Source organism: Alternaria triticimaculans, assembly GCF_023758025.1.
Source record: "Alternaria triticimaculans strain BMP 0046 chromosome Unknown scaffold_2, whole genome shotgun sequence".
Lineage (NCBI taxonomy): Eukaryota > Fungi > Ascomycota > Dothideomycetes > Pleosporales > Pleosporaceae > Alternaria > Alternaria triticimaculans.
The window spans coordinates 2643098-2660219 of NW_026055959.1; the positions used below are offsets into that span (position 1 = coordinate 2643098).

Below are 17122 nucleotides of genomic sequence, written 5' to 3' on the forward strand. Positions count from 1 at the left end.
GAAGGTAAATTGCGAGTCTAGTTAGAGTGTGGGGAGGAACTGCTGGCCTCACTTTGGTCTGTTGGAGCGGGGTTTGCTGTAGTAGGCTGGAGGATCTCAGTTCCTTTTCGACGTTATAACGTTCAACCACTAAAATAATGTATACATACAACGCACCTCCACTTGTCACTAATGTACCACATCTAGTCTCATGTATGCCTCGAACTCACCCACGGTCAGCACTTATTAACTTCAGCTTCTCATTGTAGCCTTCAAAACTCCGAAAGGTTGGACTAGAACAGTATACGACTACAGCTCAGTCTTCTCAGCATCAACATTCAAGTCCCAATTGATGCCACCATCTTTGCCATAACGCTGCTCCAGCCATTCGTTGCACTTCCTAAAGTGACCGTTGTCAAACTACACATCGTTAGCACTTGAATCATGATATTTCGAAAGGCGGTACTTACGAAGCCTCTCGCCGCACTCAGCGGGCTAGGATGTACGCTCTTCAGCACAAGATGCTTGTCCACCGGGATGCCCTTAGTCCTCTGCTGCGCCGGACTGCCCCAGGCCAGAAAGACGACACCGTTCGTCCGTACCTTGGCCACCGTATCGATGACCTTCTGCATAAGCAGCTCCCAGCCCTTGCCCGAGTGTGAGTTCGCTTCGCCGCGACGGACAGTCAAGCAGGTGTTGATGAGCAAAACACCACGATCGGCCCATGGAGTCAGAAGACCACCCTTGTTCGGGGGTCGCTTGTAGTCTGGGTACTCCTTCTCGAGGGCCTTGTAGATGTTCATGAGCGAAGGCGGCGCAGGGTTCGGTGGACGGATGGAGAAGCAGAGTCCGTGGGCTTGGTTGGGGCCGTGGTATGGATCTTGGCCTGTGATGACGACCTTGACGGTGTTGAGGGGTGTGTGTCGCGACCTGATCAGTGTTAGTCTTCGTTACTCAAGCTGGCACCCGGAAGATGTGGGAGATCGTACCAGGAGTACACGTCCTTCATCGGCGGGTATACAGTCTTCCCACTGTCCAACTCCTTCTTCAGGAACCTCTTCAATTCGAGGAATTGGGGTGTCAGCAGCACATCCTTGACATGCGGCAGCCAGCTCTCGTGTAGCGTGTCGAGCTCAAGTTGTAGCAGCTCTTTCTGCTCGTCTGTGAGTTTGGCGACCCATGCATCTCTATCGAACTTTGCGGCTGCAGCAGACTGCTTGGGTGGTGCATTGGGATTGGGTTTCGGGGCGCCAAAGAAGGCGGTAATGCTGCCGTTCTGCTTGGGCTTTTTGGACGCGTCCGTGGCCGCTGCCGCTGCCGCTGCTTTACGCTTTAGACTCATGGTGGCACTGTCAATCGACGTAGAATATGGGGAAAGCGGAGATGCGTGGAGCAACGAAGATAATAGTAAGGAAACTATGACGAGTCGTAAGAGTATCGCGACGATTGCAAGCATCTCCCAGCCCCAGAGATTCGCGTCGGGGACGTGACGTCGGACACGACCTGTCATTTCCGCCCGAGCACGTTGATTGGCCGCCGCGTGGCACAGCAACACGTGAGTACGCGCGACGCGTTCAAATCACGTGACATGACATCACACCTTGCCCTGACACAGTCCGCAACATGGCACAAGGATGCAAGCAGGCTGCAGTGGCTTCCCCCTCAAGATGACCGTTTTTCCGGCAAATCAGACGTGAGCGGACGTTTGATCGACACTAACATGCCTCGAGGTGGAGACTGAAGCCTGATGCAGGCTCGCATGCAGGCCTGCTGCCCGCATTTGTGACGTGTTGCCTAGGGGAAGCAAACAGGAGCGCGTTCAGGTGAGGGGGATATAAACAGACCTACTTCGTCTTTGCTTCTTTTCTCATCCTACAAGACCCATCTTCTCAGACTATAACTCTCAATCAGACCGCTTTCAAACAACACCAACGACAATGGCTTCTTCCAACCCTTCCAACTTCGCCAACCTCCCCAAGGACAAGCTCAGTGAGATTGCCGCCAAGGGTGGCCATGCCTCTCACGGCTCTGGCAACAGCGAAGTACGTTGTGCCGGATACCCTCACTCTAATGTGCAGTGACTGACCTTTTGTGAAGTCGACATCCACCGACAGCAGCGGCAATGCTGACCGTAACCCTGACGGTACCTTCACCAAGGGCTCAGACCTCGCAAAGGAGCTAGGCGCTCAAGGTGGTCATGCTTCCCACGGTGCTACAGACTCCACGTCCAACAGCAGCGAGCCAGGCCGTAACCCAGATGGCACCTTCACCAAGGGCTCAGAGGTCGCCAGCAAGCTTGGTGCTGAGGGCGGCCACGCATCCCACGGTTCTTCCAACGACTCGAGTGCTCAAACTTCCAGCAACGAGAGCGGCGTAAGTTGTCCTGATGTACGGTCGATGAGTTCGTGGCTAACATATTCCACGCAGCGCAACCCTGACGGCACTTTCAAAAAAGGCAGTGAACTCGCTTCCGAGCTAGGCACACAGGGCGGACATGCCTCCCACTAGAAGCAACACGTAGATGTGGCTACCGATCCTTCAGTCCGACCTTCATGATATGTCCATGAATGACGGCCCAGCGTGGAGGAAGATACCTGGACATTAGGGTACTATCATGCAGGGTCATAGCCTAATCACGAGATCATGAATGAATGCAGAGAACAATACATGACTCAGTTGTTCCTCTCCTAACGTACTACATGTTGTGATGCTTAGGCCTCGAGAGACTCACATGCATCTACAGTGTTTTCTAACCGCTATAGCCCAAGGCGTCTAGTTCCTTCTTGATCTGCTTCTCGGTGCTGATCTTCTTGACCTGGGTGTCCTCTAGTTTCTCTCCGCCGGCTTGACGCATCTTCAGCTCATCGATGGCGCGCATCTTCTTCAGCAAACCCCTGATCTTCTTGTCCTGAGGGTTGCCGCCGTCACCAGGGCTGGTGACGGTGAGGTCAGGGGGAGGACCCTGGCTCTCGGTCTGGATCGGGGGAGGGGCCTGAGCCTGAGCTGGAGCTTGCTGACGCTGCTGCGCAGGGTTCTGGCGCTGGTTACCGTCCGGGCGGGCTTGACGGTTTGGGCTGTTGCCAAAGTTGCGGTGCTGGCTGGCGCTTCGTCCTTGCTGCTCATATCCACTCTTGCTGCGGCTGCGCTGGCGACGTTCTGGGCTACGTCCAGCTCCGTTGGGTGCATTGGCACCGTCAGCGCCGAGTCCAGCAGCCTTGTCGGCGGCCTCGCGAGCCTTCTTGGCCTCTCGCTTCTTCTTGTTCTTCAAAGCCGCCTTCGAGAGCTCTCCATCGCCATCTTGAGCGCCGGTAAGACTAACACCGCCGCCGGGAGCAGCGCCCGGTGGAAGGGTCTCAGCAGCTTCCGCTCCTGGTACCTCACGGCGACGCGGCTTGCCAAATCCATTGGCGAAGCCAACGTTCGTGGAAGAGATACCGGTGTTGGCATAAGCTGCGCCTCCTTCATCTTCACGCTTAAAGTGTAGGGGTGTAGCGGTTCCGCGCGCTCCGGGGGGACGGTAGGCACCCGCAGGCTTGGACGGTGTCTTCTGGGTGCTGAGATAGGCGAGCGCAGACGGATGCGGTGCCGGTACGTTGGTCAAGGGGTCGGTCAGAGGGTACATCGAGGTTGGCTGAGGGCGCCAAACGACGTGGTAGAGTTCGGCCATGTCCTCGTTGTACATGAGGCCCCCGCTGACGTGGTAGATGCGAACACCGTTGTCGACACGAAGACGCGGGCTAGTAGTAGCCGTAAGAATATGCTGCCCATCCGGACTCCACGCGCAATAGGTCGAGTTGGAGGTCTTGACGTGGCAGACCTTAGCGAAGTTCTTCTCGAGGTCGTAGATATCCATATCTCCAGCTAGATTACCAAAACCGGCGACGATGACGAAGCGACCGTGTGGACTGAAAAGGATAGTGTTGCGTGGGCCTAGATCGAAACTGTGTTGTGCGACCGCGCGCTGGTTGAAGATGGTAGTCTTTGCGGGCATGTAGCCGTAGGTGACACCGAACTCCTTCGAGTTTGGCGACCAGGAAACGTCGTGAATAGGACCCTCCTTGTCTAGCTGGATGCGCGAATCGAAGGTGCCGTTGGCGCTGAGAATGTACATGTTGGTCTCGCCGTAGTAGCTCTTGTTCGTCTTGTCGACCTCAGTCTGGGCTAGGACAATCAAGCTGGTACCGAGATCGTTCCACTTCAGCTGGACCTTGTCGCCCTTGAAGAAAGTCTTCTGGGATACCGGCTGGCTGAATTGAGGGACCTGGAAGACCTTGACAGCAGCGGGCATACCCTTGCGCTCCGGAACAAAAACGGCAACTGAATGGTTCTTGCCTGGGGCGAGCGCCATGTCGGTCACTCCCTCCACGCGGAGCTTGTTCCAAGGGTTGCGCAAGTCGCTCGACTGGAAGAACTGCACCTCGTTTGTTACAACGCGCGCACAGTACTTCTCGTCGGACGTGTACTGCAAGTTCCAGCCACTCTGGTTCTTCTGAACGTATTCGCCGATGACTGCCCGTGATCCGTCATCTTCAGCTTCGTCGGAGAGCGTCTTCCAGACCCGGAGGTTCTTCGCCGCGTTGCCGTCTTCGTCCTTGGATGGGCGCTGCCATGTGATGAGGTATGTGCCGAGCGGGGAGAAACCGAGCTCGTAAACGTTCGGTGTGGGGAGTGTGGTAATGACGTTGCCGACTGAGGCGTCGATCACCGAAACCTGTTCAGGTGTTGCCCACGCGAAGTACTTGCTATCGGGCGAGTAGCAGCAGCAGCGAAGGTTGCCTTCGGGTCTGTTGTGCAAGTCAGCGTCAGCACTAGACGTGGAGGTGCGCGAGAAGTTGTTATATAGTCCAAATACTTACCGTACGAATCCTGGAAGAGCCTCATACACTGGAGCAGCGTTGAAGATCCCGATGCCCTTGGCGGAGCGGTCTGCGAGTGTTGTTAGCGTGTCTCAAGCCCGACTGTGCGGAGGGTGCGTACAAGCCAACTGTGTGGGAACAGCCATGATAACTAGTAAAAGTCACAGGAAGTTGTACAAGTGGGCGTGGGGCAAGGTGCTGGTGGTCGCGAAGTCTGGCTCACTGCTGAGCTCGGTTTTGTGGGTTGGCGATGAGTAAGGCTAAGACAGGAACACGTCGGGGGTGTGGGTATGGATTCGAGTGTGACGTAGTTCCGGGACTTTATAGGCCAGGGCAGACTTTGGGCGCACGCAGCGGCAACGGGTGGATCGTGGAGGGAAGGAGGAACACGCGTCAGGGAATTGAAGGGTGACCGTGTGACAGCGTAGTGAAGGCGATGGCGGCCGTCGAGAAAGAAATCCGTGGGCACACGCGCTAGTGCTCGGGGAAAATGCGGGCCGCTGGCGTTGGGACTGTGACATCAGCCTCGCCAGCGCATGCTGGAGACGGAAGAGTGAATGGGAGAGGCTGTGCACGTATTGGCGCTCGAAACTCCTCTTCTGAATACATTTTCTGACTGCATCGACGTCACCGAGTCTAGACCGATCTTGTGCCGCCTGCACAGAAGGATTCGAGATTCAATGATCTGCGGGCCAGCTTTCCCTAGCAAGAGCCGCAAATCGAGCATGCTTCGTCGGCTTCGTCTCGAGTGTCAGCGACTGATACATCATTTCTTACTCCATCTATCTGTTTAGATACGTAGGAGATCGCGCACTTTGCAAAGGCATTGCGTAGAGTCAATCGTTCGCGACATACCAACGGCGAACTCCATGTCTATCGTTATCGCCTCGGTAGCGCCATAAGCTCCCGAGCTCCCCCAACTCCACAGACCCATCGTAGCTTCCGTCCACGTCCCTTTGGACGCCGTGCCGCAAAGATGCCGACCTCGATGCCCGCCCCTTCGATTCGCATCCCGATGGAGCTTCTGACTCCAACTGCTTTTGCGCAGTTCGGTGCTGTCATCGAGAACCCGACCACATCACCGTCCGCGAAGCTGCCCATCCCGCAACGCGTACCACCGCCGGACGCCGTCGCCGCCAATCAGGGCTCAGCCACCAAGTACCTCGATGTCACACACATGTCGAACTTGTACAGCCTTGCGCCGAGCAAGAAACCTGCCAAGGCAGTAATGAACATGTTTGTTTGCTCGCCGCGCAACCTCCGGCCGCACGAGCCGAGCATGAGCATGCCCAGCTCGTGGGGAGACCTGGACCTAGATGAGGACGAGGAAGGATGCGGGGACTTCCAGAGGCAGCTATTGGACGTTGGCATCCTCGAAAGACATCCGTTCACCACGCAGACATTCATACCCATGGGCCTGTCGCAGCAGGAAAGGCACACACAGTATCTTGTCATAGTGGCTCCAACACTGCCGGCAAGCGCATCGAAAAGGCACACAGGCAGAGCGCCGCCATATCCTACACCCCACATCGAACGGAAAAGGAGTGTCATGGACATCTTCGCGCGCGCGAGGCCGAGCCCGTACTCGAACGAGACTGTGCCTACCCAGAGCCAGTTCTCACGGCTGCACCCGTCAGCGCGACCCAAAGGACCTGGCCTGCCAGACCTCAAGAACCTTCGCGCCTTCGTTGCAAATGGCAGTCAAGCAGTGACATACGGGGCTGGGACATGGCATGCGCCGATGATCGTGATCGGAGATCGGCCGATCGACTTTGTGGTCGTACAGTTTGCGAATGAAGTAGGCAACGAAGACTGTCAGGAAATCGTGCTGAAGCCAGACCAAACCGCTTCCGAGGGGGTTGTGGTAATGGTGGATACCGATTCGGCTGGAGCTGTGCAAGTCAAGGCTGGGGTTGGCTCTGTAAAGGCTAAACTATGATGCTCCTGCTCTATTTTCTGGCTTCTGATGGCTACCCCCCTAATTTGACCCGATACCATATTTTAATGCAAGCGTTGATGAGGATGCAGCGGTTCGGAAAAGATCACGACTGTAGCATGAACACAACTCTAACATGTGAATGGCTAGTGTTAGGGCTTCCAACAAGATCTTGTGTCCGACAAGCTTTCCAGTTATCGCAATCGTACCTCTGGTAGATGCTACTGCAAGAATGACATGGATCATACAGATCTCGCTTGTTTTACCGCATCGAAAACATAGGGCCTCCCGTTGCTCCATCTCACGCTGCCGGAACCAATAGCATGGATGGTGTCCACTGTACCTGCCGCAGTTCTTCTACTCTCGACACGTATAGCCCCGTCCATACAGCTGCACATAACTCTGCGCAAGTTCCTCCAACCCTCGAGTGGTTTCTCACGTCCGTCCGTACAATGGAAGAAGCGGATCTCGTGATCATAGGTGCAGGCATCTACGGCCTCACAACTGCTCACACATACCACCACCTGCATCCTTCAGCCAAAATACTCATTCTCGACTCTGCGCCATCCATTGGCGGACCATGGGCACCGAATCGTGTGTTTCCCGGTCTCCGGACCAACAATCTGTGGGGCATGTACGAACACCCTGACTTCCCCATGGATGAAGAAAAGTTCATGGTGAAAAGGGGAGAACACATTCCTGCCGCGAAGATGTTCGACTACCTTTGTGCTTTCATGAAATGGGCCAATGTAGAGCAATTCGTTAGAGGGCGAACAACTGTCGAGGTCATCGAGAGGGATGAAGATGCGGATGGATGGGTTTTGCATTGCGCGGCATCTCCATTGAATAGAAAGGGCACCCAGATCAAAGCGAAGAAACTGGTCATTGCAGTCGGTACCACGAACAAGCCACTATTACCGGATTATCAAACGTCGACAAACTTCAGATCATTGGTCATCCATGCTGCAGACTTCCCGGAACATCACGAAGTCATTGCGAAACCAAGCAAGCATACCGTCGTTGTGGGATCTGGAAAGTCGGCGTGGGATGTAGCGTACGCATGTGCTAGTCAGCCGTCTGCTACAGCAACTTTACTCATTCGTCCTGACGGCAACGGACCTGTGTGGATGACGCCTAGTCACGTCACACCATTGGGATTGTGGCTGGAGAAACTGGTACATACACGTTTCTTTGGCTTCATGTCTCCATGTCCTTGGGCACCCACGACAGGCATTGAAGGCTGGCTGCGCTCCTTTTTCCATCGCACGTGGCTCGGCAGGAAAATAGTCGGTGCTTTCTGGAACATACTTGGAGAAGATGCGATCGCGCTAAATAGGTTGGACAAACACCCTGAGACGAAGAAGTTGCGGCCTTGGAGAGGTGCTTTCGAAGTCGGCAATGCGCTATCGATTCACAATTACCCGGATAGCTTTTTCGAGTTGGTCAAAGACGGAAAAGTCAAAGTGGTCGTTGACGACATTGAAAGCCTGTATGGAGAGCGACAAGTTGTACTCAAGTCAGGGAAGGTCTTAGACGCCGATGCAGTCGTTTGTGCAACAGGCTGGCAAAAGGGATACACCTTCCGCTTCGAACCTCAAGAGCTGGAGAAGCAATTGGGCTTACCCAGTACACTTGCACTCACGCCGGAAGAGACAGCGCTTATACGGAAGTCAGAGGAAACTCTGTACACGGAGTACCCTTACCTGAAAGAGAGGGATACGAGCCGGATCCATCATCCCGATCCCTCCCTTCGTTACGCTGAACAGCCTTCTTCAAACGCCCAACCGTACCGCTTATACCGCTTCATGGTCCCGCCAAAAGCCATGGAAGAGCGCAACATCGCCTTCGCTGGTGCAGCCCATTGTCTTTTTACCTTCCCGTGCGCATACATCCAAAGTCTCTGGATCACTGCCTATTTCGACGGTACCCTGTCTCCGCCCTCTTCATCAATCAAGGCACTTGAGGAGACATATCGGAACACGCAGTACTGTGTTCTCCGCGGCGCAATGAGTTATGGGCATACGCTACCCGATCTTGTCTTTGATACGATGCCTTACCTTGACACGCTGCTAAGAGATCTGGGTATGCAGGAGCGGAGGAAGGGTGGAGGTTTGAGGGAGTGCGTGAGTAGCTATGGCCCGGAGGACTATCGCGGACTGCTGGGAGATGCCGAAGTAAGGATGAGGACTAGGAAGGGCTCTCTGAAACAGTAGAGTATGTCGATGTTCGACTCAGCAGTCTGCAGTGAGTATCTGAGGGTGCGTAGTGGCTGGCAAAAAGTGGTTTGATGTGTACATTAGTTTGACATGTGATGAGCGAACAAATACGATGTGAAGCCAGGAGGTCTCGAGAGATGCCACAGCTGTGCTATACATGTGCCTGAATTAATTCGCGGCGTTTCCACGTATCGCGCGGCGAAGCACTACCATGCAGCACGCAGCACATCATCCGTTTAACACCTAGGCAGACATCACTGTACGTATATACGGTATTGAAAGAAGTATAGGCTTTGTGAGTTTGCAAGGTCTCGTTTCAAGAGGACGCCAGAGGTGCGGTGCTTGCTCCAGATTTCACCAACCTGTACTCCTCGCAGACAAGGGCGGACACACCTCGCTCATACCTGTCCATGATAAATGACGCAGTGGGGGCAAAGTTCTTGCCACCTACTGTTAACAGGTCTCTTCCGTCTGATTAGGTCGCGAAGTCCGCGTCCATACGAGATGATTCAGGTGTTGTGGCGATCGCAGCAGGTAGGGCGGAGTGTTTCGGAGGGAATGAGCAGGGGCCGGGCCGCATGCCAAGCCCCACCCTCACCAGTAACTGCCTCTTCGAGACAAACCTCACAGGGAGACGATGCTCCCACACCAACCATTTGCTATCTCGCATATCGCGCCCACGACTGCAATATAAACGGAAGCTTGGTAAGGCTTGGCAGCGAGTCCATGGGGGAGACCGCCGGACGCTGCAGGCCACTCGTCATTTGTAGTCGCAAATGCTCATCAGCTAGATCTTATCGCAATCATCGATCTCCCACCTAATGAGCCAATTATAGTTGCCATGTAGCTCTTCACCTAGGATCTTCATCCATGTAACGCCATCAGGAAGATCACCCGGCACCGGCACCGGCGTAGTCTCAGCCTAGAGGCTGGAGATTTGTACTGCCACAGCAGCAGCTGACTGGCCTTCCGCCTATGTTTCCCAGATTTCTTTTCCCTCTATCTCGATGGCACATGGCGTTCACCGACGTTGGCACGTGAAACCAGCCACTACCGGCCGAACTCACCACAATATCCCCTAGGGCCGGAGACACTACTATGCAGAACCAGTTGTACGATAGTGGGCCAAAACAGCTTCCCGTTTGGCGACGAGCACGGGATCTCCGGTGTATCGATAGTCATGCAGTAGATAAGCACCACATCGACGGATGGCTGCATGAAGGATGCTAGGCTGTAGAAGGAACTTATAACTGCAACAGTACCAATCACCGCTGTACACTGCTTTTCTCCTTCTACATGCAGAAGGAGCATCGAATATCCCCTGTTCTAGCGGTCTTGGGACCAGTAGCATACCTGGACCACACGACAACAATGTGGCAAGGTTGGTGTATACCACCACATCAAAGTCGCAAGACTAGAGAGTGACCAGTCGAGTACAAATAGGAGGCTGTCTTCCTCTCATTCTCAGGCCAGTCCTCATCAGAGAACCAGCAGTCTTTCGCTTCCAGCTTCAGTCCCACTCCAGCTTTCCGGCCAACCTCCTTCAAGATGCAGATCAAAGATCTCCTCACCGTCCTCGCTATCCCAGCGGTGGTGCTCTCCGCAGCCATCCCTCAGGATCCCACTGAGATCCCCGACTGGGACAACGGCAGCCAGGAGGACATTGTCGGTGGAACAACCGCTAGCGCGGGTGAATTCCCCTTCATCGTCTCCCTCCAGCGCTCCGGCTCCCACTTCTGCGGTGGCACCCTTCTGAACGCCAACACCATCCTCACAGCTGCTCACTGTGCTGTTGGCCAGACTGCCTCCAGCCTCACAGTTCGCGCTGGTTCCAACGTAAGCTTCCACCTTGGCCATGAGATTTGTTCAGGCTAACAAGTTGAATCCAGAGCCGTACCTCCGGCGGTGTTGTTGCCCGTGTTTCCTCCATCAAGGTCAACCCTGGCTACGTAGCGAGCACCTACAACGGTGATGTCGCCATCATGAAGCTGGCCACCTCCATCCCTACCAGCTCCACCGTCTCGTACGCTACGCTCCCCGCGTCCGGATCCGACCCTGCTGCTGGAACCACCCTCACCGTTGCTGGCTGGTAAGTTTTGTCATTCTTATCTGTTCAGAATCTGTCCGAAACACATAGCTAACTTTCAAATTAGGGGTACTACCTCTTCCGGCGGCCAGTCGCTCCCCGTCAACCTCCTCAAGGTTGATGTTCCTGTCGTCTCTCGCAGCTCCTGCCAGTCTTCTTACGGCACCTCGGCTGTTACCGCCCAGATGTTCTGCGCCGGTCTCTCCCAGGGTGGAAAGGACTCTTGCCAGGGTGACTCCGGCGGTCCTATCGTCAACAAGTCCACCAAGGTCCTCCTCGGTGCCGTTTCTTGGGGTGATGGCTGCGCTGCCCCCAACGCCCCTGGTGTGTACGCCAACATTGGCCAGGCTACTCTCCGTAGCTTCATTGCTGCCAACTTGTAAAGTGTTTAACACTTGGTGGAGACCAGGAAGCAAACGAGTATCGCAAGGCTGGGAATGGTGGTGACAGAGTGGAGGGAAAACTGAAGTGACGATCGATAAGATTCTTGTATATACAGCTTATAGCCAATTTGACTGTCACATCCTTAGCTATGTTTTCACTTCTTAACCTTTTCTTCTGTGAACATGAACCCAGTCTATATTAGTCATCTGGTATTGATAGAAGAGTACTAGAGCTGACAGAGAATGAGCTTCGTGCAAAGGAAGATTCCAACACGCATCCCTCTGAAGTCTACGCTGCCTTCAGGTCTTGTTTATTTCAGCTATTACCTTACTATAGACGTCAGTGCACCTGTTCAATTTCTTTCTTGTGTAAGGTGGTCGTATGGCGCGAGAGGAGAGGAGCGGGGGATAGTCCGACCTCGGCCCCTGTCCAGGTGCGCGGTCAATTGGCCTAGCCGTTCTCGGAACGAACGGCGTCATCACATCTCCCCTAATCGACTTGACACGCCTTTATCGTCAACGGCTGCGCAGTGAACCCCTGATCTGTGCCACCATGTCTTCGCGACTTCTTAAACTTCCGCGGGAGCTTCGAGATCTTATTTATGGATACGTCCTCGTATGCGATGTGATTCCCGTTCAAAGCGCAGCCGTCCTATTGGAAGCCCCGGCTTGCCGCAGTACCCGTGGGCTCGAGAAAGCTTACCCGTTGAGACGTCTACGCGCCCACCGACGGATCTGGCTGACACCTCGCTTCGACATTGGTCTGACCTCCGCGGAGTACGACTCAAGGGATGGGCCTACGAACATCCGAATGACATATCAACTTGCAATTCCATCAGACACGTCGTCCAACCACATCGAAATTCGGTTGTTGCAAACATGCCGGCAGATCTATCACGAAGCTAGAAAGGTCTTTTATGGACAGAATATCTTCAGCTTTACGGAAAGCCTCAGCATACCGACCGCTTTCGCGTTCTTGTGCGACAGGCCTGCCGAATCCCTCAAGCTTATTTCATCTATGGAGCTTGCGTTAGTGGAAGCGAGCAATATGAGAGGCACCATTGGAGCTCATTATCCCGTTCTCCGCAGGTCAACAGACTCGCTTGTGCTGCAATTCGCTTACAACCACTTTACGGACCTCTGTACTCTCTTGTCCACCACGCGCATGGGGTTACGGAGGCTTCATCTAATGATCAGCAGTTCCCATCAGCGCTATGACACTGCGCCTTCTTCAGCGGAAGAGTGTTTGTTGTGGGAAGCACAGATGACCGTTGGGCCAAGACCATGGGTCGCTTCCTGGATCGAACCGTTGTTGAAAGTCGAAACGCTCGAACACCTCAACGTGCAGTGGAACTTTGATCGTCCGCGGCTACGAAGAGTGGCAGATACAATATCTCACATGCGGTGCCACATGCTTGCACAACCACGAAGCAAGCTAGCGGATGGATCAGGCTCATGCATCGATTCCAGGCTTGACTTCCAGGTGCATTACCGAGTCGCCGTGCAGAATGGCATATCCATCAGCCGTGCATTCTCCAGAAAAGAGATGTTCAACAGCGATTGCGAGTCAGAAGATGACAGGGTTCGATCGAGCGAGGAAGACTTAACGACCGCTTGGCAACGACAGGTCCGAGAGACATTCAAGGCTTCGGGATGTCTTTAGCCTAGGGCTTATCAGCAAGGTTCTGTTAGGAGAATAGTTTCACGTTGTGGTGGCTTTATAAGCGCGTCGTGACACCATTCGACGTACCTAGGGGCTGAGACCTCGGCATGTAACTGGAGATTGGTAGAGTTCCGAAAAGAAAGATCGTGCAGCGACGCGATTGTCAAGCAAGGAGCTCTTGCCAAGTAGCCTCCATCAGGTTAGTGCCCCGCTTTAGTAGCACGTAATCCCTGCAAGCTAACGGTCCGCAGGCGCATTCCAAAATATCCACCTCAGACCTGGGCATAGGAGGCACAGCATGACAGAGGCAGTGTTTGCTGCATCAACTACGCCGCAGCACAATGGCGATTGTTAAAATCCTGTGCTCCCTCAGTACTGGTCAAAATTTACCTGCAGCTCTCAGCCGCGCGTGCTAACACGAATTTCCAAGATCGTGCGTTTCACTCGTACGGTCCGTCCAAATGTTCGGCTTTTCAGGGTCCAACCTTCCATTCAGCTCCTCATGGTCTCAGCAACCCCTTCATCATTCCAACATCTCTCGAGATCTTTCATCTCCTTCTCCATCAGCTATCGTGCCGTACGGAACTATGGAGCTTGCGCACAGCAAAACATTAATTGCGTCACTAGCATTGGCAACTCACTATGCTCTTCACCGAAGCGACTGGGATAACACCTTCCACACAGTCATTGGAGTCTGGACTGTCGCCTTTGGAGGCATTGCGACTCTCGAATATGTTGCTGATACGTCCACTAAATCTCTTGGGGTCGCAATCCAGCTTGCGGCAAGGACGGCAACATTCTATTTCGCCATCTTGATTGCCAGCATATTACTGCATAGGGGATTCTTCCATCGCTTGCGGAAGGCAAGCGCTTCGTTGACGTTGATCAAGTAGGATTTGCTGACATTGCAAAGTTCCCTGGCCCCTTCCTCGCCCGATTCTCAAAGTCATACGGCATCTCGGTCGGGGTACTTTCGACCAACTTCCAGTATTTCTCATGGCTCGACTCTTTACCCCAGCAGTACGGAGAAGACGTCATTCGTACTGGTCCTAGAGGTAAGCCCAAGATAATGAACGTGTGTGTGACACAGACACTGACTTTGCCTGTCCAAATGTAGAAGTCACGGTCTACTGCGCTGACGCAGTTCCTCTGATCCATGGAGCGACTTCGAAGTGCAAGAAGAACACTATATACGACAGTATTTCCGAGGTGGCAGGGCGTTCTCTTCATTTCACAACTAACAAAGATGAACATCGACAAAGGCGCAAGATGTGGGATCGTGCATTCAACGCAAATGCTCTCCGCGAATATGAGCCTCGCTTGAACCGCCATGCTCTTACTCTCATGTCCAAGCTCAAAGAGCGAGCTACACGATCTTCAGTTCGAATTACAGACTGGGTCAACTTCTACAGCTTTGATGTTATGGGAGATGTCGGCTTCAACCGCAGCTTTGACATGATGAAGAAGGGTAAAGAAGATCCTGTCATCAAGCTATTGCATGAGAGCCACGCACCCATAAGTGTTTTTGCGCACATCTCTTGGGCGATGCGGCTTATCGCACTAACACCTGTCGGTTCTGGACCCCTCTTTGAGCATATAACCTGGAGTGCAAAGGTTCTCGAAGAGCGGAAAAAGGTACGCATGCCATGGCGATAACCTCCATCTCAACGAAGCTTTCTCACGAATACCAGGATACACCCAAAGAGAAGGACGTTTTCTCTTCTCTGCTGGACCCAAATGACGACCGGATAACGCCCGAGATGAATTCTGATTCGCGGCTTCTAGTCATAGCGGGCAGGTAAGCAACCCCATGAAGTACTTGGTGCCAGGCGTTACGAGGTTTTGCCTAGATACGGCATTGCACTTGATCCTGTTGCAACCTCCAGCTAAAGTCCCGAATACTGACATGATCATCAGCGATACCGTGGCTGCAACGTTATCATTTCTTTTGTACGAGCTGTGCAAGAATCTGGAGACCCAAGCCAAGCTGCGCACCGCAATTGATGCAATCGAAACGAAGAAAGCGCATCTTAATGTTGAAGACGTCACCGAGTGTGCTTATCTGGACGGGGTAATCAACGAGACTTTGCGCCTTCATCCTGCTGTAAGTATTCACCCAAGGAGGCCATCATTGACATCATTAACACATTCAGACACCCTCCGGAGCGCAGCGCGAGACACCACCTGAAGGAATAACTCTACCCAACGGCACATATATACCCGGAAGAGTTAATGTATGGATGCCGTTCTACAGCCTGCAACGCGACCCACGATACTTTGAAGAGCCGCTGTCTTTCATGCCAGAGCGATGGACCGGCGAACGACCTGGTGCTATCATCGACAAACGTGCCTATCTGCCTTTCTCCATTGGACCGTACAACTGTATCGGACAGAAGCTAGCCATGATGGAGCTGCGCAGTGTCACTGCCAATCTTGTTAGATCATTCGAGATCTCTTTTGCTGAGGGTGAGGATGGCAGTACAATCGAGAACAAGACCCGAGACTGCTTTACCATCATAGTGGGGAAGCTAGATGTCAAACTCACGCCACGGTACTGAGGTTGCGCGAAAAAAGAGCGACGTGCATCTGGTTCAACTTCGTCTATGCTGCTATTGCCTTTTCGTTGTTCCAGGTAAAGTAGGCTTTCTTAAGGCAACGGCTATGTATTTTCTCCATGAAGCTCCAAAACACGAGTCCGAAATGTCCGCTTTTGTCTTATCTCAACGTCCTTCACACATGCTTGCTATACACATTCACTCCCTGACAGAGGAGGCATACTTTCACATACTCCACGACGTCATCCACACTATCGCATTTCCCACACTTCCCCTCCACGTGCGACCGCTGCCTTGCCTTTGCTAGTTTCCTGAGAAAGTCCTCCCGACACCGAAAACACTGCCAGTCTTGATCGCATGCACAACCTCGGTGTCCCTCTCCCAGATCCAGGACCGACCTCCTCGCGCAGAACTCGCACACTGGCACGCGCGCTCCTTCCGTCATCAGGCGATTTCGCTCGAAGTCTCGCTCTACCTGCGCATGATGCGCGACACGACAGCCGTTACAGACCAGGAAGGCACCCCGCTCGCGAGCGTGTGTTGCGCAGGGTCGCAACTCACCAAAATGGCGCTTCATCCCCGGGAGCAACTTTTGATCGCATGCCACTCCCGCATCGCGTCTTGCCAATACGCCAGCGCGCTGCCTACCCCGGAAAAAGACCGCGTAGTCGGTAATCCTCTGCTTCATGTGTAGCGCTTCTTCCCAGTCATCTTTTCTCTTCCTGTTCCAAGTTTGGACGAGGTCTGGATAGTTGGCGGCGACGAAGTCTTTCCTTGCAGAGAGCGGCGGGGTCGTGGTGATACCGGCATTGTCGGACTCGAAGCAGATCATGTCTAGATGTTGGGGTGTGACGTCAGTTTGTGTCTAATATGTAGGTCGTGCGGATTACATTACAGTAGGCGCCTTGATCGGCGATAATCGCAGTAGGTATGGGCAGCGGGGCGGAGGAGGGCGTGATCAGTCCGACGCTTCTGTGGACCGCCTCGATGTCTGTTGGAGAATTCGGGTTGGACATTGTAGTTGAGGTGGAAAGAAGGCGGGGTGGATACGTGTGGGTGTCGGGCCTGACAGTGAGGTGGATGTTCAGCGAAGGTCACGAAATCTCGGAGGTCACGTACGCTATGTCCGCAACACATTTACTCACTTACCCTCACTTGTGCTGACGTTGGCATAGTTTTCACTTTGCGCTTGGCCTCCGATACTATACTTCTGTTGCCGGGCTGGTAGTGCGTGGAGCCATACCTTGGGCGGGCATCCACTCCCATGGAACAGCGCTAGAGTATTTCCGACCAGCATGGTATAATTACTGTAAAGCGAAGAAAAAACGAGAAGACGTTGAAAAGCCGAATTGAAGTTGCGAGATGCTCTGCGAACTCTACGTCACCTAACGTTGTTCGTTCCCTCCGTTGCAAGGATCTATTGTCGTCACAACCGCGACTTCGACCTT

General features: G+C 53.7%; 6 protein-coding genes across 6 annotated transcripts; 4 read left to right on the plus strand and 2 right to left on the minus strand.

Annotated features, from left to right (window-relative positions):
- Positions 1-288: 288 nt before the first annotated feature.
- On the minus strand, positions 289-1321 carry J4E78_002547 (uncharacterized protein; the record flags this gene model as incomplete). The annotated part of the gene is made up of 3 exons (XM_049363193.1): positions 289-399; positions 450-909; positions 969-1321. 3 exons carry the CDS (start codon positions 1319-1321, stop codon positions 289-291), a joined length of 924 nt encoding a protein of 307 aa, XP_049225785.1.
- Positions 1322-1916: 595 nt separating this feature from the next.
- Positions 1917-2487, plus strand: J4E78_002548 (uncharacterized protein; the record flags this gene model as incomplete). The annotated part of the gene is made up of 3 exons (XM_049363194.1): positions 1917-2021; positions 2077-2352; positions 2407-2487. 3 exons carry the CDS (start codon positions 1917-1919, stop codon positions 2485-2487), a joined length of 462 nt encoding a protein of 153 aa, XP_049225786.1.
- Positions 2488-2728: 241 nt separating this feature from the next.
- Positions 2729-4981, minus strand: J4E78_002549 (uncharacterized protein; the record flags this gene model as incomplete). The annotated part of the gene is made up of 3 exons (XM_049363195.1): positions 2729-4763; positions 4836-4905; positions 4957-4981. 3 exons carry the CDS (start codon positions 4979-4981, stop codon positions 2729-2731), a joined length of 2130 nt encoding a protein of 709 aa, XP_049225787.1.
- Positions 4982-5850: 869 nt separating this feature from the next.
- Positions 5851-6774, plus strand: J4E78_002550 (uncharacterized protein; the record flags this gene model as incomplete). Its single annotated transcript, XM_049363196.1, has 1 exon — positions 5851-6774. The coding sequence occupies one exon, from the start codon at positions 5851-5853 to the stop codon at positions 6772-6774; it is 924 nt and encodes a 307-aa protein (XP_049225788.1).
- A 449-nt stretch (positions 6775-7223) lies between these two features.
- On the plus strand, positions 7224-8984 carry J4E78_002551 (uncharacterized protein; the record flags this gene model as incomplete). Its single annotated transcript, XM_049363197.1, has 1 exon — positions 7224-8984. One exon carries the CDS (start codon positions 7224-7226, stop codon positions 8982-8984), a length of 1761 nt encoding a protein of 586 aa, XP_049225789.1.
- Positions 8985-10167: 1183 nt separating this feature from the next.
- Positions 10168-11456, plus strand: J4E78_002552 (uncharacterized protein; the record flags this gene model as incomplete). The annotated part of the gene is made up of 4 exons (XM_049363198.1): positions 10168-10172; positions 10502-10823; positions 10877-11076; positions 11141-11456. The coding sequence occupies 4 exons, from the start codon at positions 10168-10170 to the stop codon at positions 11454-11456; spliced, it is 843 nt and encodes a 280-aa protein (XP_049225790.1).
- Positions 11457-17122: the final 5666 nt, after the last annotated feature.